Source organism: Nelumbo lutea, chromosome 2 (genome assembly GCF_056320005.1).
Source record: "Nelumbo lutea isolate HS-2025 chromosome 2, American lotus-T2T, whole genome shotgun sequence".
NCBI classification, from domain to species: Eukaryota; Viridiplantae; Streptophyta; class Magnoliopsida; order Proteales; family Nelumbonaceae; genus Nelumbo; species Nelumbo lutea.
Genome location: NC_142685.1, coordinates 37,759,965 through 37,784,769, shown reverse-complemented (window position 1 = coordinate 37,784,769; position 24,805 = coordinate 37,759,965). Strand labels below are relative to the sequence as shown.

Sequence of the window (24,805 nt, the reverse complement as noted above, 5' to 3'; positions counted from 1 at the left end):
CCAATCCTTTTGAACCAATTTCGAAAGAAAATAAATATGACACAAAAAAAAAAAAATACCCATACAGACCAATACGCCACATTGACATTTAGAACCTTGGATAAAATCATAAAAATATAACAATTGATTAAGAGAAGCCCGCAAGCCTTATAACTGAAATTTTACATATCAGAATTAAATCATAGGGTCAAACACTCAAACTTGCAATTGCAGTATTCGTATGATATATCTTCCTAGAATTAAATCACGGTACTAATGGGAGTCATGCAGAGAGAGAGAGAGAAGATTTCATCATAGTATAAACCACGTAGGAGAAAGGAGAGAACATTGGACGTGAATGCAAGCATTGAAATTAGAGGATTTGTTTTTGGTATGGAAATTAGAGTATGTAGGGGAGGGCAGTATCAGTATATATATATATAATTTTTTTATTTTACTTTTTTATTTTTCAAATCCAGTTCAGGAGGGCCGGTTTAAGGTTCTCCACCACTGAACCGGTCAAAACCCTGATACATTCTGTAAGGGCATATCGGTGTGCTCCCAGTACAATAAGTATTGGCTAATACAGGCCAATATGTAACGATTTTTTGAACCTTGCCTGATAGATTTCGCAACGAGTGAGATTTAGGATGAAACAGACCGCAGTATTTGATCAAATAAAAAGACCCCTCTGAAGTTTTTGGAAGCTGAAAAGATGGTATACAATTTCCTCTATAACATGTTGCCATTTCCTTGCTTTTTTCTCAACCAAAGAAAAAACAAAATCATTTCCTTACCCTTCAAATTCTTCTTACTACTGATTGGATGACCACCAGTTTCCCTAGAATAAAAACCGCACCCCGCATGCCTACCAACTCCATTAGAAACTGCAAACAAGAAAACAAGATGCTACCTACTACAACAGTAACAACACTTGTTCAAATTCAATTTAATGCTAATTTGAACAAACTGTGAAAATCTATGAATCAGTTTTGATGGCAACCTGATTAATGGGATACATTGTCATGTTGATAAATGCTGTCACTTTAAGTAACCACTAAGACCAATCGGGTTGCAGTTTTTCTACCAGTAGACTACTGGCTTAAGAACCCTCTTCTCTCTTGACTCAAGGACCTTCCCCTCTCCTGGCTCAAGGACCTTTCCCTCTCTGGTTTCCTTGTGTACTCTTCTGGGCTTCGGCTTCGGCTCCTACTTGGACCATGGCTACGGCTCCTTGAACCATCATAAGGAGAATGAGAGTATGATCGCTCTCGACAGTACCTTCTAGCTGGAGGTGAAACTGATCTGCATCAAGTAACGAGTTTTCTGTTAAGCAAGACAAATACCATGTTAAGCTAATTAGCACACAAGCAGAAACCAATAAAGGAATGCATACCTTGAATGCCTTCGCCTAGGGGATGGAGAATCGTAACTAGGGCTACGTGAACGAGATCTTACTCGACACGGTGATCGGGAGTAGTGTGGGGAGCGGGAATAACGAGGAGAACGCCTGTGGTCATTTCGACCCCTGTAAAGAAGAGTGTGACCACATAAGCAACCTTTGAACAAAAAAAATGGGGTAGAAAGTCTAAGCACATGCATCTTTTTAGTGCCAATTTCTGGAGTTGCAATTCGAAGACAGAATTTCAGAATCAACCTTAAGGAAGAGTATGACTTCTTTGCTCATCGAACACCATTCAGTAAAATTATAAATTTTTCTCATAAAAAAATATAATTCATTGAGTTGGGCCCAATGCAAGTCTTGTTGTTGGTTTCCAGTTTGATACAAATCTCTGTGAATACATTCTTTCCCCTTTAAACCGATTTGCTTACAATATCCCAGATAATGCAATTAAAACCCCATCTTAAACCTAGCCAACACCCACTGGTTCCCTTAGACATTAATAACAACCTCGCTTTGATCTCTAGATAAGATTTTTCATCCATTTTCTATTGGTCTAGCATCATCATCCTATTTATGACACTACCTGACGACCTTTGTTAATGGTACTAGCTGATAACTTTGTACATTTCCACCTGACATGCCCACCCAGCCATTGTAGTAGTAGTGGCAGTGGTGGTGTTTTTTTCGACCAAGAATTTGTTTCTGGTTGTTTTATGGCCATGGGTACTACTTATAGAAGAGTAAGATTTCCAGCCTACAAGCCAAGGTTGGTATAGAGCCACGGGTGGCTGCAGAGGTAGACCCTAAAAAGAACAAAATTAGTAACCACAGGACCACTCTTTTCCTCATGACAAGTTTCTTCTGAAGTTCTTGAATGGTTTGCAATAGCCTCCTTGCATAAAATTACCCTCTAAAAGAGCATCTGTCTGCGTGAGGTCCTAGAATGTGGGCAACATGTTATTCATCCAGAATCCAGATTGGGAAGATGTGATGGCAATGATGATGGAGATGAACGAAGATGAATACATTCACTGCAAAGTGGAAGATGATGGTGCTTTAGGGTAAATCCCTTGCCTCCTCCCCTGGGTTTTCTGAAATGGCCTTAAACCTCCCCTCAACTTTGACCTGCCCTTGAACCTCCCTTGACTTTTGGGCAGATTTGAGTAGCCTCGGCTACCCCACTCAAACTTAAAGAATACAGATTATGAATTCCATTAGACCATTACTTTACTGTTAGAAATCTAACAGCAATAGCTGATGTCATGAATTTATAACATATTATAATGCCAATTTTACCCTTATGTAAAATCATCAAATGTTTGATAACTGAAATACCATTAAAACACTAACCAAAAAACCCTTAAATCTTTAACAAAAAAAAAGTAAAATACCTTTAAACCTCTCTTTACCTTTTTTTTATCAGCAGAAAAGGTATTTTATTAAATTCATGAAAATGAAGCTAATAGATTCAATTAACAGGGCTCAACCCAAAGCTAGAACAGTTTTACATAGTAGCCCAAAACAGTTGCTGCCTCAAAGTCCCTGTTGCAGCATTTAGGTCCTTTGCAATACTTTCCATTAGCAGGGCTGATGTCATGAATTCCATCAAATGTTTGCTGTTCTTCTCACTCACCTGAAGTCAGCATTTAGGTCCTTTGCAATACTTTACACTTCCCTAAATGCATGTCTGAGAGTCCAGGGAATGTGCCTGTTGCAGCTTGCCCAGGAAATAATTAGATCTGAGTCCCCTTCCGTGTCCACCTGCCTATAGCCCAACTGTTTTGTTAGTCTCTTAGACCCTGCAGCAGAGCCATAATTTAGTTTTTTTAAAGAGTTTCCCATTCCAATAGGCCCAGAGTAGACAATGCTAATATCCTGCTTTGAGAGCTCCTGAATGCACCTCCAATTCCTGCCATACCCAGATTTCTAAAAGAGCTTCCACCAAAGTTCAGTTTTACTTTGTTGCATTCCGGAGGTTTCCAATCCATCATTATCCTATCTTTTACTCTAGAAGATTGTGCCACCTCAGTCCAGACTCTTATTATATCATTTACAGAAAAATTCTGAAAACTTTCGGTTACTTTCCAAGGTTTTTACTCAATGTACAACTTTTATCTTTATGCTGTCTATTGCCTTTACAACTCTCCACAAAAAGGAACCTATCTAACTTAGAGTAAGAAGGAGGAGATTGAAAATTTGACCATGTAAAATCAGGATGCAATAAGGGGAGTTCCTTCAGCTCAAGAGAGTCTACAAGTCCATTAAAAATCCTTGTGCTAGTGGTTATGCCCTGATTTGGATTATTTGATTCTTCCAGTAATTGTATGACATTAAAATCCCCTCCCAGACACCAAGGGCCTTCCCATTAGCCTCTAACTGAAGAAAGCTCCTCCCTAAACAGATTTGTATCTCTATAAGAATTAGGACCATAGACATTAGTTAAGGCCCATTCTCTCCCATCAGAGGATCTCTTGATTTTTAAAGAGATGGAAAATTGGCCAACCAACTCCACACATTCCAAATTCTCATTCCTCCAAAATGTAAGAATTCCCCTTGACGCTCCCCAAGAGGGGGCAAAAGCTCAGCTAAGCCCCCTAGCTCCACAGGTGCTTCTGATCCACCTTCTATCTAATTCTAATAATTTAGTCTCTTAAATCATTACCAAGTCTTCCATCCCTTTCACAACTCTGTGGGCGGTAGCTGGCAAGGAATAACAGGACGTTTGAACATAAAGCTTCTTCTGAAGCTGAGGTCATCAATATGGCTATAGGGTTTATTAGGAGTTGGTTGTCTATACATACTGTGTTTAAAGATTACATGTCAGATAGTATTTTGTCAAGGATGGCCTTTTTTTTGAGGTCCAACCTGTCAGCTACTTGTACAGATATTCATTGTACAAAGGACCTTTTACTTTAATACAATCATACTTTAACTTTTCTCAAAAAAAGAAAAAAGCAATCACTACCAAGTTTGACCTTTCTTTCCTAATGACACTTATTATTCTTCTTTACTTCGCACTTCCTAACCTCTCACATGCCAACTTAGGATCTTCATTGAATGAAACTAAAAGGCCCAAAAGATTCCTTTAATTTTAGCAAATCATTTTCCTTTCTCCTACTCTCCTTTTCATAGGCTATTCCACATTTATGTTTTTCAATCTCACTCATATTTCTTTTCCTCTGTTTTCCTCCTTTCCTCAAGTATACTTTTGTTTCCCCTAAATTCTTTTCAACTTTCTTTCCTGCCCTTTCCTCTTGACTCTCTTCTTGTACAACTGGACCAGATCTCTCCAAAACAAGGGAAGTTGTTTGACTGGTATCCCACACTTGAAGATCAAGTTTATTTACCCCAACCCCTTCTAAACTCTTCTCAACAACCAAGGCTGATAAACCTTCTGGTATTAGATTCATTGTTTTTCCCATTTCTTCATCTAGGTCCTCATAAGAATTTTTCCCACACCTAATCAAAGTGGCAATTGAGTTGAGAGCATTCTGGGATGGCAGAAAATAGGCTGGACCTGCAACAACAGAGGAGAGACAACAATAGGGTGAGCATCAGAAAAGTGCAGGTTATAAACAGGAAGAGAGCAAGCAGGAGGAAGTAAAGGGGAAGAGACTCCACGCTCCAAATTTTCGTAAGCCTCTCCTTGATCATGCTCTGCCAAGTTCTTTAAATGGATAGCATCCACCGACTGTTCCTCCTATGCTTTCATGCTCCAGACATTGCTGAAACCCAAATCCCAAGTACCGATACCCTGATCTTGTGCCTCTACTAGTTGTGAATTCTGTCTTCTCTAAACCACAAAAGAGACCACATCGCACACAAAAGCAGGTAATTCAAGGCTAGCTCCCATCTGTTCTAGAGAAACAGTGTTTGAGGATTCTCTGAATAGATACTCTGTCCCAGAGGCTCATCCTCCATCTTACACACAAAAGCAGGTAATTCAAGGCTAGCTCCCATCTGTTCTAGAGAAACAGTGTTTGAGGATTCTCTGAATAGATACTCTGTCCCAGAGGCTCATCCTCCATCTTATAGGCTTTAGTAGAGTCAACACCTACTAGAAGGCCGATCCACCTCAACATAACCATCTATTCTTTGAATAGATGGTCGGTTTCATCAGTTTAATGAACAACCCTAGCTGAAATTAATTATTGTTATTTTCTTATTGTAAAAAATTATTAAAAATAGTATATAAAATCTAAGGGAAAATCTATGATACAGTAAAGATAAGGTATCGGAAGAGTTTTGACCAATCAAAATCCACCCATGAATTTTGATAAATAACACCTGATTGGCTACCACGTTTGTGATACCAATTGATTTGTCAAAAATTTTCAGATATCATATCTTTCCCATATCATAGTCGAACCCAAAATATAAATAATTATTAATTATTTAAAATTTGAAAATATAAGACAATTGTATAGACTTATGTTTCTATTGTTTAGTGTTTGCTTAACAAATCCCGTGCATCGCACGGGTCCCCACTCCCCACTAGTTTCTTATGAAATGAAGACGGAGGCTCCTTAAAAGTAACGAAATACTAATTACATATTTACCCATATTAACAATTCAAGGGTAAAGTTGGAATCAGAAAAATCCACTAACCTGATTGGAGGAATTAGTATGGGCATAATAGGCTACAGGCATTTAATAATGCCTCTATCCACTTAAAGGTAATGGAAGGGGTCTATGTGTCCCTTTATCCCCAAAAGTCAGGGGAGGTTTAATGGCAGGTGGTCAAGGTTGAGGAAGGTTTAAGGCTATTTTGAAAACCCAGGGGAGATTGAAGGGATTTATCCTAGTGTCTTATGCATTTTCCACAATTTTCTTTTGCTATCAAAATTCTGCAAACTTTGTAGCACAATAATTTTTACAAGTAATGCTACACTATTGGGTAGCATCTTTGTTACTTGCGTATGATTGATGATGATCTTTGTTACTTGCCTAAGAGAAAGTCTATGAGACGGCATATATGGAATTGCACATTAAGTTAATGACAAACAGGTATGTTAATCAGGGTCTAATCAGAAATGGTGATGGCCTAAAAACAGAAGACCAAGTTTACCTCAATCTTTCCCTTGCTCTCATTTCAGTTGGCTTCTTTCTATTCTCCTCTGCAAATACAACTGTCAGTTCCCTTCCATGAAGAATCTGTCCATCCATTTGATATTTGGCTTCTAAAGCATCAGCAGGGTCCACATATTGGACAAACCCAAAGCCACGTGGTTCACTGCAACATAGACAAGTTTAGTATCACAAAGAATGGTCATATAACCACCAATTACTATGGTGGCAGTATCTGTGCATGTAAAAAAAAGTTTGATGGGTGAAATCACCAATGTAACCCTGAGAAATATGGAATGCAAGTACAAGGTACTTTATGCAATTCAAGTAAAAGCAAGCACATGGCTGCTGACCTTGCAAATGTCAGTTTTAAGATGACTTCAAATTCTTCAAGACTTGAACATCTTCAAAATGTATTCAAACCCACCTCTCTTCCAATCTTCACAAACATTAACATCTTCAACAGAACTCTTATTACTTGATTGATGTCTTCAAAACTTTATTTGAACTGTTAAACCTCAACAACTTTAATAAAAAGATCCAACTAACTAATAAAAGAATAAACAACAATCCTCATCATTACAATAGTAATATAGAATAGGAAACAGGGGCAGGGAGATGGGCACCCGAATTTCATTCAATACAACACATATTTACCAAAACCAAAAAAATGAAGGTTTTTAAAGTTTCTTAATGGATGAAATAGGAAACTTCTATAGGAAATAGACTATTTTACCCACATGGAGTAATCTTATGAGGATTGGCCGTGTCATATATCCCACATTCCACATCATCCATACTCCAGCCTTGGATTTTAATCCTATTTGAGAAATAAAAGCACTCTATTTTTCCAATATTTAAATATAGAAAGTTGCTATGAGCTTAACTAGAACATGTGTCTATGTCTTCTCAGCAGAAACATTTTCCTCAACTCAAGGGCAAGGTAACACAGAGACTCATTTTCAAACCCAAAACCCTGTACAAGCTGAGGTATGGGGCAGATGTAGACTAAAGGAATGAGCATGTGGCCAATCCAGTGGATGCCCTATCTAATAGAAAGTCTGGATCACCCACATAATCTCCCCAGTGATTTAAAAGGCATGCTTGAAGTGCGCCTAGGCCCCAGGCGCAGCATTTTCAAAAGACCCTCCTGGTGTGGCACTGCCTAGGCGTGCACCTTGTGTGCCTTGCATTTCAACCCAGGCATTGCTTTGTTTATTTTTTTTTTGTGCTTTCCATTCTTTTTTGAACCTAGCAGCTGACCCCCCAACCAAGCACCTTCCCCCTATTTTCTAATGTTGTTCATTCATTCATCCTAATAAAATATCTTCTTAAAAGGCAATTAAAATTATAAAATCATTTTTGTGTGTAGAGATTAAGAATTTAAAACCTTAACAGACTTGTTTGAGATTGTCTGCAATTAGGAAAGAAAAGAGATTGGGGGTTTTACAAGCTTGAAATTTGACTTTATTTTTAAATTTTTACTTCAATATGTTTTACATGGTATGCTTATGTATTTTAATTTTAAATAATAGGTTTTTAAAACATTCATTTTAAAATCTAAGTTTATACTTATAATTAATATTATTTTTAATAATTTATTTTTATTTTTATTTTTTACTTTTTTGCATTTCTGTGTCTTGCTACAAAAACACACACCTATTGCCTTATGCCTTGCTCTTTGGGCACAAATTGCCCCTTGCACTTTTAAAACACTGGACCTCCTCACATGGCAGAAGTAGGTGGGGCTGTGTAGGGAAGCTCCCTACTTAACCCAAATAGGAAAACTTTTTACTGTACATATACAAAGATACATAAAAAAAAAAAAAGAAAAAGAAAAAGAAGGTAAGACCAAAATTGACAGCTTCCAAAATACTTCAGTTTATTGTAGCTTAACAGGAATATCTCACCCAGTATAATAATCTCGAGGCAAGTAAACGTCCTTGAGAGGACCAAATTGTCCGAATGGCTTACGTAGGTCTTCTGGCCTGCAGAACAAGTCAGCAACATAAATACAAAGCTAAACAATATAATAAATTTTGCAACCTAATACAAAATGATGTGGTTTATCAAATAGTTAATAATGTTCATGCCTAAAAGGTATCAGGTGATTGAACTCAAAATGCTTTCTCTGACTAAAACATATAAAATTATAAACATACAAAAATGCAGTATTTCAAGGACACCTCAAAATTAGTGATTCTAGTTGTGCCAAGGCTTGGGACATAAATGCTAAATATTTTTTACCAATAACTGCAGATTCATTAAATAATAAAAAATATGTGTACAGAGTAAATACAAAGACTGGGAGATGAGCTCTCATATCTCTCCCTGAGCATTATTTTACAAACACCACCCAGAACAAATTTTCTCTTCTGGATTCATTAAAAAAAAAAAAAAAAACAAATTTTCTCTTCCAGGGTTGTGAGAGACGGATGGCAAACTGTTAGCCTTGTTCTCTGGCTCAGTGGGGATTGGGGACTCTCTCAAGGCAGAATTACTTGCTGCCTTACAAGGAGCACGAATTGCTAATGAATTGAATATAACCAATTTGGTGATTGAAGGGGACTCAAAACTGCTGGTGGGTTGGTTAAATGATCCAGATTCTGTAATATGGTGTTACAGGGATGAGATAAAAAAGTTTTTATGGATCACCAAGGATATGACCTTGAGGATAGAATGGGTGAAGAGATCGGCAAATGGGTTAGCTGATACCCTTGCCGACAAGGGGTGAATAGACAATCTTTGTTTTGGGCCCACCTGTAATATTTTTGTAATAGTTAATGTTCTGTTTTTGTTTATAGAGAGGTAGCATCTCATGCCTCTCTAAGAGATGCTTGTAATGCCTATACCTTCAGAATTAATAAAATATATTCTCATTTATCAAAAAAAATAAAAAAATAAAAACAAATTTTCTCTTCTCTCCCCTTGCATTGCCAACACATCTGAGAAAAGGAGTTTGCACTTCTCTTAGTCCATTGTACTCTCACTTCCATATCTTTGGTCAACCGTTTAAACTTTTTCTTCTCACTGTTGTAATTCCACAGCTTCATTTCTGCACTTTTTAACCACTCCACTACCAGTTTTGAGTCTCCTTCAATAGTTAATTTCCTAATGCTCAACAGTTTTACCTTTTGTACTCCTATCATAGTAGCATGACCTCTGTCCTGAGAGAATCACCCAGACCAGCCAGGCCTGAGAATAGAGCAGCTACCTTCCTTCCTAACCTCTGAATACCCCTCATATTCCTGACAAACGAGGATTCACTATACTAATGCCATCAAGTTTAATGAACCTCGTATCCAGTAGAGATCACAACGGATTGGTGTTGCTCTTTTTGTACGATCCAGCCACTTCCTTCTAATTTCTAAGTAGATCATCCACTGTGACAAACGAGAAAGTTTCAAGAACTTCAACCAATGGGCTAACTCTAATTGTAATGGACTCACTTAGAGCCATAGTTTTCAAGGCACCAAGGCGAGCGCCCAGGCAATGGATTTTTTGGAGTAAAAAATATGTATCCTAGGGTGGTTCCCTAGGTTCCATAATCATAATTCCTTAATAATTATCCATAATTTTCATGAGAAAAGTATAAACTTCATGTTAAAGTATAGAAAATCAACATATTCATAAGAAAAAAAAAGAAGAAAGAAAAATTCAAAAAAATATAAAGGCTGAACCCCTATTTCTGTTATAGGAAAAGAAGAAAAGAAAAGGTGGAAGAAGAAAATTGGTATATAGTATATACACACAAAATTAGTAAATAAAAAGAAGTAAATTTGTTGGTTAGACAACATTTTAAGTTCTTCCTTGTTCAGGTTTTGAAGTCTTTCAGGGTTCAATACAGCATTTAGCATTGTTTGTGTTGATAAAACCCTAACAAATAAGAAAATAATAAAAAGAAATTAGTATATAAACACGCAAAATGAATATTTTAGTTTAAAAATGTCTATTTTAAAATTATAACCTCAAAAATTAAGAATATAAAAGGTTTGTCTAACACACTAGAAAACTGCTTGGCAATTAGGCGAGGCGAGCCTCCAAGGGCGCCTTATTGCCTACGTGTCACCTTGACAACTATGCTTAGAGCCTCCTTACTTTTCTCCCTCTGAGAAAATTCTTGAATTTCTTTTTTTATCAGTAGAAAGTAATTTTTATAATGCAACTTAAAGATTACAAGAAGATGGGTGTAAGATCAACCCCAAAAGAACAAGAGTTCACAGATTTTCCCAAAGCAAGTGTTGTCTTAAAGCCCTTTGTTTGGATAGAGTGTCATTCCATTTGCTGTTCTTCCCACCCATTTAAAGGAAACATTTAGCTCCCTTATTAAGTTATCAAACTCCGTAAATTTGTGCTAGAAAACCCAAGGGATTTGGATACTACATCTTGTCTAAGTGATGACCACCTGAGAGTCCCCTTCCACTTTTGGATTGTGGAAATCGAACCTGATGGAGCGCGATCCGGCCGGTCTTAGCTGTCCGCTGCCTTGCTTCCGAACGGGGTAACAGGGAACCTGAAACGGAGATTGAGAAGCTCCGGGGGGAACCCGGTGTAGAGGCTCCGAAGCTCAAGTTAGAATCCTTCAAAAGCAAGGTAATACCAGATAGCGCAAAGTTTGCATACCTCTGTTGTCGGGGGGCAGGGGGCTCTTATATTCACTTCGTGCACTCGTCCCGGGGCCCTTGTCAGGCCAAGTATGATTACCCTTGTCCTTGTCAATTCGTCCGTCGTCCTTTCTGCTGAGACAGAACCGTCACTGCCTAACCGTCATCTAACTGGAGATGGCGGTGTCAGTGGCGGTGGCAGGTGACCGTTTAGGGTGCTGCCGCCAAACGTCAGATCCCAAGTCAGTCAGGCGCAGCGCCCTTGGGCACGAACTTCCTTAGTGTCAGGCGTGGTACGACTTGTTTAGTTTTGGTGCCAAGTGATGCGAAGTGCTGAGCGAGGCGGTCTTGAGCTCGGAGGTATCTATAGGGTAGGTCAGTTCAGCGAAGTGTATCCCGAGTTGTTACAAGGTGGGTCAGTTCGACGAAGTGTATCCCGAGTTGTTACAAGGTTAGTTTGGCGAAGTATAACCCGAGCTGTTACAAGGTGGGTCAGTTCGGCGAAGTGTATTCCGAGTTGTTACAAGGTGGGTCAGTTCGGGCCCCCGGTAGGGAGTTCAGTCCGCTCGTGTCCCCTTGTTCCCGCCTAGGCTTGGCCCCTTTTGCCGAGCTGTTGTTTCTGCCACGTGTCACGTAATAGAGAGGTCGAGCCAAATCTTCCTTCATCAATTGCCCCCCACTCCTTGCGCCGGGGGTGTTGCCATGGTGCGGGGAGTTTTCGCGAGGTAGCAGGTGGATTTGTCCCGTCCTTCGGACCTTCACTGCACGAGATGCTTTTGCTAGGGTTCTTTCGATTTCCGAGAAGGCTAGAAACGTGCTTACTCAAGAACGCTGGTGGTTGTGACAGCGCGCGTTTTAAATTTCAAACCAATTCGCGCCGCTGGGACGTGACAGCGGGTCATTTCAAAAAGGCGTGCCACTGCTATACGTGCGAGGGCGACTGTCAGGGAGACGTGTGGCGCGTCAGTTTCGGAAAAGACGCGTGTCGAAGCGACGTCGGTTTCAAAAAGACGTGCGCTGACGTTTCGCTTTTTTCGGAAAGACGTGTGCCAATCACGTCCCGACCTTAAGGGTTGTGCGGTCGGTAAGAACGTGGGCCGTCGGATCGTCTTCGGTCTGCACGGTCGATTCTTGGTTACTGTAGCTATAAATAGTGGGGGACCCCGGTCGGTTTGTCACTTCTGCGGTTTGTCTACTGAGTTCGCGTCCAAGTCTTTTCCAGCTCGCGTCAAGGCTGGTTATACAGTCTTCACGGTTCTTTGGCTTGTTCTTCAAACTTTCCGATGAGTACTTTCTTGAATCCATCTTTTCCCCAATGTCTAGCTTTGACAGCTCAGACGATTCTTCGAGTAGGGCCGACGTAGGTTCCACCAACCGAGCCGTGTCCCCAGACTGCCTCAGTGATCCAGAGGTGGAGCTTGAGGACTATGAACCAGTAGGCCGAGTCGCTTTGGGCCGTTTGGCGTCTACCTCCCGCCGAGGTCGGATGCTAGACAGGTTTGGTCCTTCGACCATGACGCCTGAGGGGCTTCAATCCATACTTCTGTCTTACAATCTTCCTGGGGGTACACATACTTTATTCCTTCGGGTAGCTTTCATTGGGAACACGGTCCTGACGAGATCGTGATTTTTCGAGAGCAGCTCGCTGCGGGGTTGCGACTTCCTTTCCATCCCCTTCTCGTCGAAGTCATAAACCACTTCGGTGTCACCATTGGCTAGCTTCATCCGAACTCTATTCGGAACCTGGTGGGGACATTTTCCCTTTTTTGCGAGCAGAACTTTCCCTTGGACTTAGAGATATTCACCTCTATCTTGATGCTCAAGAGACAGGCGGGTTCTCTTCCTGGGGGGAGACGGGCGTATTACCTTTCTCCTCGCCAAGATTTTAAGCTTCTGCATGATCTTCCTAACAAGGTCCCGGCGTGGAAGCGGGACTACTTCGGCGTGCGAAGTGCACAAGGATGGCCTTTTCAGACCGGGTGGGGTGAGGCCGCTCCCGATTTAGGCGTGACTCTCGATAAAGAGACAGTTAAGGGCCTCCGGCAATGGGCGCGGCAAGGCTTAGAGTGCCACCACTACTTAACGGAGGCCAAGCTTATTGTAGCCGGCCTGAGTTCGGGTAGGTTTCTAGCCATGCGGTTTTTTCTTGCTCTGTTCTTTTTGTTTTTTTTTTTTTTTGATGTCGAACTCATTTCTACATGTGTCATGGACGCGGAGAGAACTCGCGGGGGGCGTTTGTTTCAAGGTATGAAGAGGAGGAAGCGGGTCGCCAAGCGAACTCGTACCGAGCTGCCCCTGGATGAGGAGCCCCAAGTTCCAGACCATACGCCGGAGGATCTGCCCAGGGAGCCCGAAGTGACTCCACCGGTGCACGAAACTGCCGGGGCGCCTTACGCTGAGACTACTCATACGGACGCTCCTGCTCACTCCGGGTCTGCTCATACGCGGGCTGGGTCCTCGGGCTCGGGAGCTCAAGGGGAGTTTAGGAGCGTGTTGTCGCCGAACTACGCTCTTCAGAAGAGTAGGGACGCTACTTTCCCTGAGGAGGTCGCGGCGTGGACCGATCTTCCCTTGAATCAGGTTGCTTGCCGCGCCGTAACACATGCCATGGTGGTAAGTTAGATTCTGTCTTCCTTTTTTATTCTGTTGCTTCTGCTGTTATTTGCTCACTTGTTTCTTTTGGTAGGTGAATTCTTCAATTCATGCCTTGGCGGCCCAAGTGGAGAGGAGCTCGCGACAGGCGCGAGCTGCTGAGGCTGCCGCTCATGCTACTGAAGAAGCTTTCCGTGCTGCAGAGGCAAATACCCGGGCTGCTGAGGCGGCTGCTTACGCTGCTGAAGAGGCTGCTCGCGTCGCGATGGCCAGGCAGGCGAGGTCTCAGCGTGACGCCGTGGCCATGGGGGTAGTTGTCAAGCATATGGCGGACTTGAAGTTGGATTTGCAGCATCAAGTCGAATATCTTCAAGAGGACATCAGGGAGAGAACACAGATTTTTTCCCAAGGCATTGAAGACGCCAAGAAGAAGGCAGTTGAAGACTACATTGCCTCTCCACGTTTTGACGATCTGGTGGTGGACTCTTACAGGAGGGGGTTCAAGTTGAGTCGGTGGATGATCCGGAATACGTACCCCGACCTCGATGTAAGTGCCATATCCACTTCGCGTATAACTCAGGAGATGGCCAATGCTGCCGATGGCGAGCCGGACTCTGAAGGAGAGGCAGGGCCTTCGGGTGTTGTTGAAGAGCCTTCCGATGGCGAAGACGTGGCTCCGGGCATGTAAAATTTTTTTTTTGCCAATGTACTGTTTCTTGCAATGGAGTATGTCTTTTTCCCCTTGCTCATCTTCCCCGAACTGTTTCTTTGTCTGCCACTGTCCGGATTATTAAATTTCCGCGGTTTTTTATGCCGCAAATTGATTTTTTGCCGAGCTGATAGTATGCTCTTCTTTGTTTGTCTACGCCGAAGTTCCTCTTGGCTTGCCTCGTGGCACATAGGGCCTGATTTCGTCCACTTCGCTTGGTGGTTTATAGGTAGTATCGCCTTAAGTTCACGATGTTCCATGCTCGAGGTACTCGTTTGCCTTCCAAGGTTTCGAGTTCGTATGCGCCCCCGAGCGCTCTTTTTACTTTATAGGACCCTTCCCAATTAGGTCCAAGCTTGCCCATGCCGGGTTCGGGCACCATAATCTTACGAAGGACCAGGTCGCCGACTCGAAAGCTTCGTTGCTTTACTCTGCTATTGTAGTAGCGAGCTACCTGCTGCTGGTATGCCGCTGTTCGGATGTGTGCGAGGTCCCTTACCTCGTCCAGTAGGTCGAGGTTGGTACGTAACTCGTCTCCGTTCGTCCGATCGTCGTATGTTTCTAATCGCAACGTTGGTATTTCGATTTCCGTCGGGATCATTGCTTCAGTGCCGTAGGTGAGGTTGAAGGGGGTCTCTCCCGTGGCTGCTTTTTCGGTAGTTCGGTGAGCCCATAAGACACTTGGTAGCTCTTCGGCCCACAATCCCTTAGCTCGATCCAGACGTGCTTTCAGTCCACGCAAGATGGCTCTGTTCATTACTTCCGTCTGACCGTTTGCCTGCGGGTGCGCAACTGACGTGAAATTTTGTCGAATCCCCATGTTCTGGCACCACTCTTGGAACTTGATATCCTCGAACTGTTTGCCGTTGTCGGAGATTAGTACCCGAGGTAACCCGAACCGACATACTATGTTCTTCCAAAAGAAGTTCTGTATGTTTCGAGCCGTAACAGTTGCCAGAGGTTCGGCTTCTATCCACTTCATAAAGTAATCTACTGCAACAACTAAGAATTTTCTTCCGCCTGTTGCTGGTGGGAATGACCCTAGGAGGTCGATGCCCCATTGTGCAAAGGGCCACGAGCTGGCAAGGTATTTGAGGTCGAAGGCAGGTTGATGGTGGATATTAGCGTGCTTCTGACACTTGTCGCATTTTCTGACGAGCTCGACAGCTTCTGCCTTCATCGTTGGCTAGTAGTATCCTTGTCGAAGTGCCTTTTGGGCGAGTGCTCTGCCCCCCAAGTGTCTGCCGCACAGGCCTTCATGAGTGTCGCGAAGTACGAACTCGACTTCGGCAGGTCGCAGGCAACGCAAATAGGGGAGCATGTACGACCGTCGGTATAACCGTTCGTCTATTATGACGTATTTGGCCGCCTGGCGCTGCACTCTCTTGGCCGCATTGCGTTCTGCAGGGAGGGTTCCGTCTATCAAGAAGCTCGCGAGTGGATCGATCCAGCTCGGCTCTGCCTCTAAGACAGGAGCGACCTCCTCTGTCCCCCCGAGAATACTAGGCCGAGGTAAGTCCTCTATGTACATAGTTCTCATATTGTTGTAACTTGTACTGGCTAACCGGGAAAGGGCGTCGGCCTCAGTGTTTTTTGACCTCGGGATTTGCCTGATGATGTGTGACTGGAAGTTGAGCAGGGCTTCTTTTACTTTGGCCAAATATGCGATCATGGAGAGATCGCGTGCTTCGTACTCGCCGGTAACTTGGTTCACCACGAGCTGAGAATCGCTGCAGATGACCAAGTGTTTTGCCTTTACCTTTCGCGCTAGGTCTAGCCCGGCGATCAGTGCTTCGTACTCTGCCTCGTTGTTGGATGCCGCGAACTCAAAGCGTAGTGCGTATTCTAATTTTGTGCCGCCCGGGCCGCACAAGACTATTCCAGCTCCGCTGCCTTTCCGGTTCGAGGAACCGTCCACGTGAAGGATCCAGGGCTCCTCATCCCAGTTCGCGCTTCGCCTGACCAGGAGAGATGCCACACTGGCTGCTACTTCACGGGGTTCGGACTCTATGGGCTTAGGAGCTCTGGGTTCGCCCGAACTGGGGACCTCGGGCTCGACCTGTGGGGCTTCGTGGCTGAAAGTGCACTTGGCGATAAAATCTGCCAAAGCTAGGGCCTTGATAGCGGTTTTCGGTTTGTACTGGAGGTCGTACTCGCTGAGTTCGATGGCCCATTTCGTCAGTCAACCGGAAACCTCGGGTTTGAGTAAAACTTGTCTAAGAGGTTTGTCAGTTAGAACGATGACGGTGTGAGCCTGGAAGTATGGGCGGAGTTTCCGAGTTGCTATTACTAGGGCATATGCTAGTTTTTCTATCCCCGGGTACCTTGCCTCTGCTCCCTGCAAAATTTTACTAACATAATAGATGGGTCGTTGGACCCGGTCAGTTTCTTTTATCAGTACCGAACTGACCGCCTCGTCGCTCGCCGAGAAGTACAGTTCTAAGGCCTCGCCCACCTCGGGCCGGGCTAAGGTTGGCACACTAGCGAGGTAACCTTTTAGTTCGTCGAACGCGAACTAGCAGTCTTGGGTCCACTCGAACCCTTTGCCTTTGATTGCCTTGAAGAAGGGTAGGCAGCGGTCTGCTGACTTAGACAAGAAGCGGCTTAGAGCGGCTATGCGGCCGTTTAGCCTCTGAACCTCTTTTACTTTCCGAGGTGGTTTCATATCTAGAATGGCTTTTATTTTGTCCGAGTTGGCCTCAATACCGCGCCGATTGACAATGTAGCCTAGGAAATTGCCCGAGGTGACACCGAAGACACACTTGTTGGGGTTCAACCTCATGCTAAATTGACGCAGGATTTGGAAGACAGAATCTAAGTCTTGTATTAATTCTTGTGAAAACTGAGTCTTGACGACCATGTCGTCTACATAGCACTCTATCTTCGTACCAATCAGGGGCCGAAATAGCCTATTTACAAGTCTTTGGAAAGTCGCTCCGGCATTTTTTAGTCCGAAGGGCATGACTTTGTAGCAATACAGGCCGAACTCGGTTATGAAGCTGGTTTTTTCCTCATCGGATGGGTCCATCCTAACTTGGTTGTAGCCCGAGTAGGCGTCCAGGAAGCTTAGCAACTCGTTTCCCGAGGTCGCGTCCACTAGGCAGTCAATTCTGGGGAGGGGGAAGCAATCTTTCGGGCAAGCTCGGTTCAGGTCTGTATAGTCGACGCACATGCGCCACATGCCGCTTGCCTTTTTTACCAACACCGGGTTGGCCACCCAGCTCGGGTAATGGACTTCCCTTATGAAGTTTGCTGCGAGGAGCTTCTCGACCTCCTCGTCGACCGCTCTCCAGCGTTCTGGGGCTAAGTTGCGTTTCTTCTGTCTAACGGGTCTAACTACAGGGTCAGTATTAAGTTTGTGAGTTATCAGTCTGGGGCTAATGCCGGGCATGTCGGCCGCGGACCAGGCAAAAATATCTAAATTTTGAAGTTAAAAACTCACCAGTTCGGCTCGTAGGGGGTCTTCGATGGAAGCTCCGATGCTTAGTGTGCGAGCTGGGTCCGTAGCTGAAGTCGGGATTGCGACAGTTTCCTCCGTGGGCGAAGCTCGTTCCTCACCTTGCTCTGCAGGCCGCTCCAGTTCGAGGTCGTCGGCCGCCTTGGTTTTTCCCTTCAGGGCGGCAACATAGCACTTGCGGGACTCAAGTTGGTCGCCCCGCGCTACCCCTACACCGAAGTTCGTAGGGAACTTCAAGGCCAAATAGTAGGTGGAGACCGCCGCCCGTAGGATATGCGTGATCGGCCGCCCTATTATGGCATTGTATGGGGAGAGGGTCGCGACTACCAGGAAATCATGGTTGAGTCTGACCGCACAAGGCCATGTGCCGACTTCCACAGGGACAGTTACTTTTCCGAGGGGCCTGACTTCCTCTCCGCTGAAACCCACCAGGGGAGTGTTCGCGGGCTTCAGCTCGCTCCTCTGTAACTACAGCTGGTCAAATGCTGATTTGAAGAGGATGTCCGCTGAGTTGCCCGAATCTACGAGTACGCGCCTGACCTCGAAGTCGTTGATCCTTAGTTTAATGACAAGCGCGTCATCATGGGGGTAGTGGACTCCTCGCGCGTCGTCCTCCGTGAAAAAGATTGGTTCTTCGGTCTTTGGTCTCTTTGGGGGGTTCCGTTCTTCGAGGGCCACTTCGCGAACTGAAGTCCGGGCTGCTGCCGAGGTACACCCCGCTACCACCGAACCTCCCACTATTACATGGATGGTTCCCCGAACTGGCCTCTTCCGGAGGCTGCTTCTGCAACGGTTCGGCAGGTCTGTTGCTAGACTCGGGGGCATCCTTTTCATGCTCCCCTTGCCGACCTGCTTTATTGTTATTGTTGTGTTGTACAAAGTTTCTCAAGTATCCGCAACGGATGGGCCCCTCTATCTCGTCCCGGAGGTTATTACACTGTTCGGTGCTATGACCATGGTCTCTATGGAAACTACAATACAAATTCTTATTTCTCTCGTTCGGATTTCCCTTTAGGCGAGTTGGCCACTTAACGTACGGGGCGTCTTTAATCGTCATTAAGATCTCTGTCCGCCTCGTGTTTAACGGCGTGTAGTCCGTCCGAACTGCTAGGGGGCCCGGAATGACTGGTTCGGCTTCGGCTCCCGGGTCGGGTTTTTTCTATTCACTGGGTTGGAGAGCTCGCCTTCTCTCTTTCTTTTCTCATTCCCGCCTTCGGTTCGTTGGTTGATTTCTTCCTCTGTCCTCATGAACTTATCCACGAGTTTGAGGAATTCGGCCACGGTTGCGGCTGGTTGGCCACCATGTGCCATTTGAATTCTTTGTGCGTCACCCCTCTTTTGGCCGTCGCGAGCTGCACTGCGGGGTCCAACCGCAGTATCTGCAAGCATGCTTCGTTGAATCGCTTGATGTAGCCCCGAATAGATTCTCCTTCTCTTTGGACTACTCCGAAGATGCTTTCCTCTGTTCTGGGGCACCGTTGGCTGGTGACGAAGTGTGTGGTGAAGACTTGCACGAACTGGGCCCAGCACTTAATCGACCCGGGGGCCAGGTTCCTGTACCAAGTGCAGGCTACCCCCTGAGGGTGGTGGTAAAGGCCACGCACATGCACGATTTGCTAGCCCTGGCGAGGTGCATTTGGGACTGAAAGGCGTCAACGTGGTCATTGGGGTCGAAGGACCCGTCGTCGTACTTGTCCAGGGGTGGGAGCTTGAAGTCTCTAGGTAAGGGGACCGCCAGGAGTTCCGATGCGAGGGGGCCTTGTACTGGCGCTGCTGGCCTCCGTGTTACCGAGCTCGATGGGCCCGGAATGCTGGTAGTCTGCCGCCAGGGCGCTGAATCGGTTTTCGGTGAGCGGGAGCTCGGGCTTGGAGCGCCGGGGTGCCGACCTCGCGAGCGAGGTTCCCGACCCGCCCGCGGGTTGCGAGGCGGGGATGACATTTTTTTCTCTTGGGCCTGGGGACGAGGCCTGGCTGTTGGGGTGGTTCTAGGGCCGCGAGGCCTTCGCCTGGTGGGGGCGTCCATCCTACGGGGAGGCCTTGACCGGCCTTGGGGCGAGGTGGCGAGGCGGAAGTAGTGGTTGGTTCAGTGGCAGTAGGGAGCTCAGTTCGCTAGTGTCCCCTTGTTCCCGCCTAGGCTTGGCCCCTTTGGCCGAGCTGTTGTTTCTGCCACGTGTCACGTAATAGAGAGGTCGGGCCAAATCTTCCTTCATCAGAACCGTTTAATAAATTTTAACCCCTATAACAAGATAACCATTTCTACCATCAATGCATCACCGTGCTCCAGTGGTCCTGAATAAAAAGCCACCACTCTACCACTCTTCCTTTTGAATTCCTGAAGACCCCCTACCCAAATCAATCTCATATTGCCTATGAAAGCTTTCATCAAAGTTGAGCTTTAGGGAGTTACATGCCAGGGGTTTCCATACCATAACTTGTCTTTCCTTTTCTTGAGCCAAGAGTGCCACCTCTTTCCAAGTACTCAAAATATTATTCAGAGAGAAATTTTGGAAAGCCTCCATAGTTTTCACCAAGTGTGCAGCCTTTATTTTAATTAAGCCAATAATTTCCTCCTCGGTCCTGCTCTTATCGTTAAAAAATCTTCCATTCCTTTCTTCCCAAATGGTCCAAACTGCAGCTGCCCTCGCTGCTTTCCAAAGTGATCTTCTTCTTTTCTTTGGTTGTCTCAGGAAATTAGGATCAAAGAGGCCCACCACATCTTGAGGAGGTCCACTTGCACCCAAATACAAAGCACAAAGGAACTGAATATAAATATATGGCCAATAGTCTCACCATTGTCCTTGCAAAGGAAACACATATGGGGGGAAAGGCTTTTATTCAGCCTTTTTTTCTACAGCACATCACAAGTTTTAGTCTTTCCCAGAAAGCAGTGTTTTAAAAGCGCAAGGTGCAAAAAAAAACACAAGGGAAAATTTGCGCCTGAGGCGCAAGGTGCAAAAAAAAACACAAGGGCAAATTTGCGCCTAAGGCGCAAGGCACAAGGCGAGGTTGTGTGCCTTTTTAAGAAAGGCACAAAGTTACCAAAAAAAAAAGCTAAAAAATCAAAGAAAAAGTCAGAAAATTCCAAAAAAATTGCCAAAAATTTAAAAAAAATGCAAAAATAATAAAAAATAATAAACAAAGTTAATAAAAATATAAACTTAAATTTTAAAATAAATTATTTAAAAACCTATTATCTAAAATTAAAATACATAAACATAACATGTAAAGTGTATTCAAATGAAAACTTAAAAATAAAAGCAAACATATAAAGCATTTTCAAGCATGTAAAACCCGCAATCTCTTTTTTTCCTTAATTGCATTGCTTCAAGTAGTTAATGTGATGTAAAACATATTGCATTCTTGATTCTATGAGTCGCCTCTATAGCACGCCCATCGAGGCAAGCCTGAACAAGTCTATGTTAGGGTCTGAAATTCTTATTTCTCACATAAAAAATAATGATTTTACAAACTTTCATTGCCTTTTAAGAAGATATTTTATTGCAATGAATGAATGAACATAAGCAAATAGGGGGTTCTCGAACTGGGCTGAGGCGCAAAATAGGGGGTTCTCGGACTGGACTGGGCTGCTAGACTCAAAAAAACAGCAAAAAGCGCAAAATTTTAAAAAGGTACATGCCTAAGCTGAGGCGCAAGGTGCATCAGGCGCACACCTAGGCACACCAGGCACGCTCCTTTTGAAAGAGGTGCGCCTAGGACCTGGGCGAGGCGCATACCCCAAAATGCACCTTGCCTGTGCACCTAGGTGTGCCTGAGGCGTGCCTTTTAAATCACTGCCAGAAAGACCTCCCAACAAAGGGCCTGAACTTGAAGAGAAATAGACTTGCTCGAAATTTCTTTCACCAGGAAATTAACCCCAGGGATTGGGCTGTATTAAGAAATTGAAGAAGGAAGCACAAGTGAAAGAACCAAATGAGGAGATTGACCACACCCTAGTGTCCTCCAAAGATAGGTCCAAAAAAACTAACTCCAACATAGCCAAGAGAAGGATGCAAGATTTGCATTCCAAGTCCCTAAGACCTCTTCTAAATCCAAAGTCTCAACTTATGTCCAAGTCAAAGAAAACTACAAACTTTGAGATGGGTTCAGATTTGTAGTTGGAGAGTGCATAGAGCAAAGGAAACTAGAGTTTTAAAGAAATATCACCCAACCAGAGAACCTCCCAAAACAATACTCTTGGCCCATTCCTCACATCATAACTAATAAGGTTAAGAAAGAAGGATATACCTTGTTAATTGCTTTCCAAGGAGAGAGTAAGGTTGCAACTGAAGCTACCTTTGCATCCCAACAATTGTTCAATTGTCCATGTATGTTTCTAATAACCCTGTGCCAGAGTCTTTCTCTTTCTTTCTAAGGAGAATCTCCATAGCCATCTCCCCAAAAAGAGTTAGATTCTTCTGAACCAAGTTCCCTAACCCTAGCTCCCCTTCTCTTTAGGCCTGCTAACTTGTTCCTATTTCACTAAGTGGTCTCTCTTCTCTTCCCTTGGTTCCTATAGGAAATCCCTCATAATCTTTTCTAGCTGCCCAGCAATTTTAACAAGGATGTAGTAGAAAGAAAATAAACTAGGAGATTTTCCATAGTGGCCTTGATCAAGGCTCTTCTTCCTCCCATTGAAATATAATTTCTTTTCCAGGCTGCCAAATTCTTGGCAAAACTCTCCTTTGCATTGTTGATCGTTGAAACATCAAGAGAGTAGCCTTTGAAATTCAGAATCTCACGCCTATGGTTCCTGGCCACTGCACCAATAGTACACATACCATTGCTACGACGAGAAGCATCAAAGTTAATTTTAATCGACCCAACTTCACGAAGGATCCACTTAATGTTCTTCCAATTCTTTATTCCAATTATTGAAATTGGGTCGTTTCTCAACTCTATGAATTCCTTGAAAGCCAAAGCCGCTCTATCGATAATCATTTGGAAGGGCACTAAAGTACCAGCAAAGATTTTATTATTTCTATTCTTCCAAATCTGCCATAAAATAAGAGCACATCTCTCTTTCATATTTGTATTGTTTTTAATGTCCTCATATGAATTTTAACTCACCATTCTGATTGGTTGTTAATAAATTCCACGAGGCTAAGAATGTTGTTATCCACTACCGACCACACTTGTCTAACAAAATCACAACTCTGAAAGATATGATCAAGATCCTCTTCCTCACCACAAAAACAACACCCCCTCATCAATATTAAGACCCCTATTTCTTAGGAAACCCTTTGTAGGAAGTCTACCTTTGAGAAACAAACATAGAAAAACTTTAATTTTCAGTTGGCATTTAATGTTCCACACCATTGTTCCCCAATTGAAGTTTTCATTTCCATTTTGAAATATGTTACATTTGATTTTGAAACAACTTTATAGAAAATTTTCCGTCTGGAGTCATTTTCCAAATAATAATATCCTCTTTTTCATCAGTGATTATGAAAATTGGTTTAATTTTTTCCCCAAACACCTTGCAGCACCAGGGACTTAATTTTGTTTTCCATCCAAATCTTTCTTTCTTGGTCAATTACCTCCCCAACATTCATATTTTCTGATTCTTGAAAAGAGGCTTCAGAGCAATCCGCAAGGGAATCATTCCCAACCCATCTATCTTTCCAAAAACTAATGGACTTACCATTTCCTATGACCCAGCCAAGACCTTTTACCAACAGATTTCTTGAAGCAAGGATCCCTCTCCATGCCCACGAGACATCCTTTTTACACCTAACATTAAGGAATTCCTCTCTTCTAAGGTATCTTCCCTTAACAACCTTAACCCATAAGTTATTTTTCTCATTAAGAATTTTCCATCCTAACATTAAGGAATTCCTCTCTTCTAAGGTATCTTCCCTTAACAACCTTAACCCATAAGTTATTTTTCTCATTAAGAATTTTCCATCCTAACTTTGCTAGATTGGCCTCATTAACCCATCTAAAATTTGAGAGGCCAAGACCACCCCAATTCTTTGGACAACAGGCATTAGGCCAACTCAGAAGATGAAGAGGTTTTCTGCCACTAGAGTTTGTCCATATATATATATATATATATATATATATATATATATATATATATATATATATATATATTGCGCTTTATCAATATCTTCAATGATACTTTTAGGGAGCCTAAAGGATCTCATGATGAAATGGGGTATTGTGCTTATAGATGCCTTGAGCAAGGTTATTCTTCCTGCCATAGAAAGAGAATTCCCTTTCCAACTAACCAATTTTTTCTCCTCTTTTCCTTGATAAAGTTAAAGGAGCTGTTTGTAACTCTAGAATTAATCAAAGGTGCCCATAGGGAGAAATTTGTGGATGTTTCTATTGGAATTTTAAGAATTCTTGCTATAATATTTCTGGAATCTTTTTGGCACTTTTTTTGAAAAAAGAATGGAAGATTTCTTAAAATTTGAAAGTTGTCCAAAAGCACCTGCAAAGTTTTCCAGTATTTCTTTAATCTTAAGGCAGGCAGGAATCGAAGGCTTTGTGAAAATAAGGCTGTCATCTACAAATTGTAGAATAGGAATTTTTGGACTCTCTTGCACCTAGTGAAACTTTTCGGCATAGAAGCTTCCTTCTCAAGATCTTTGGAGAGAGCCTCTACACATTAAACAAATAAATAGGAGAAGAGAGGGTCCCCTGTCTTAAACCTTTGGATGGGTGGAATTCCCTAGTTGGAGACCCATTAACCAAAATTTGGAAAGACACAGTCATAACACACTCCATCACCCAACCTATCCATTTTTCATGAAAACCAAATTTCCTAAGGACTTTATCAATGAAGTCCCATTCCAATCTATTATAGGCTTTTTTCATGTCAATTTTATAAGCCACCATCCCTTTTTTTTCCTTTCTTTTTTCTCATAGTATGCATCATTTCATGTGCAATCAGGATATTATCATTAATTTGCCGGTTAGGGAAAATGGCACTTTGATATGGAGATATTAAGTCCTACAGGGTATTATCCTTTCAGACCTTCTCAAGA

General features: G+C 43.4%; 1 protein-coding gene across 1 annotated transcript in view; it reads right to left on the bottom strand.

Annotated features, from left to right (window-relative positions):
- Positions 1-913: 913 nt before the first annotated feature.
- LOC148869932 (serine/arginine-rich SC35-like splicing factor SCL33) overlaps positions 914-24,805 on the bottom strand; it is a 31,742-nt gene continuing 7,850 nt past the window's right edge. Inside the window, exons 3-6 of the mRNA XM_088971154.1 lie at positions 8,362-8,439; positions 6,453-6,617; positions 1,376-1,507; positions 914-1,284 (exon numbers count right to left, since the gene is read on the bottom strand). Coding sequence (XP_088827280.1) covers positions 1,074-1,284; positions 1,376-1,507; positions 6,453-6,617; positions 8,362-8,439 — 586 coding nt within the window. The 3' untranslated portion in view covers positions 914-1,073. The remainder of the gene's footprint in view (positions 1,285-1,375; positions 1,508-6,452; positions 6,618-8,361; positions 8,440-24,805) is intronic.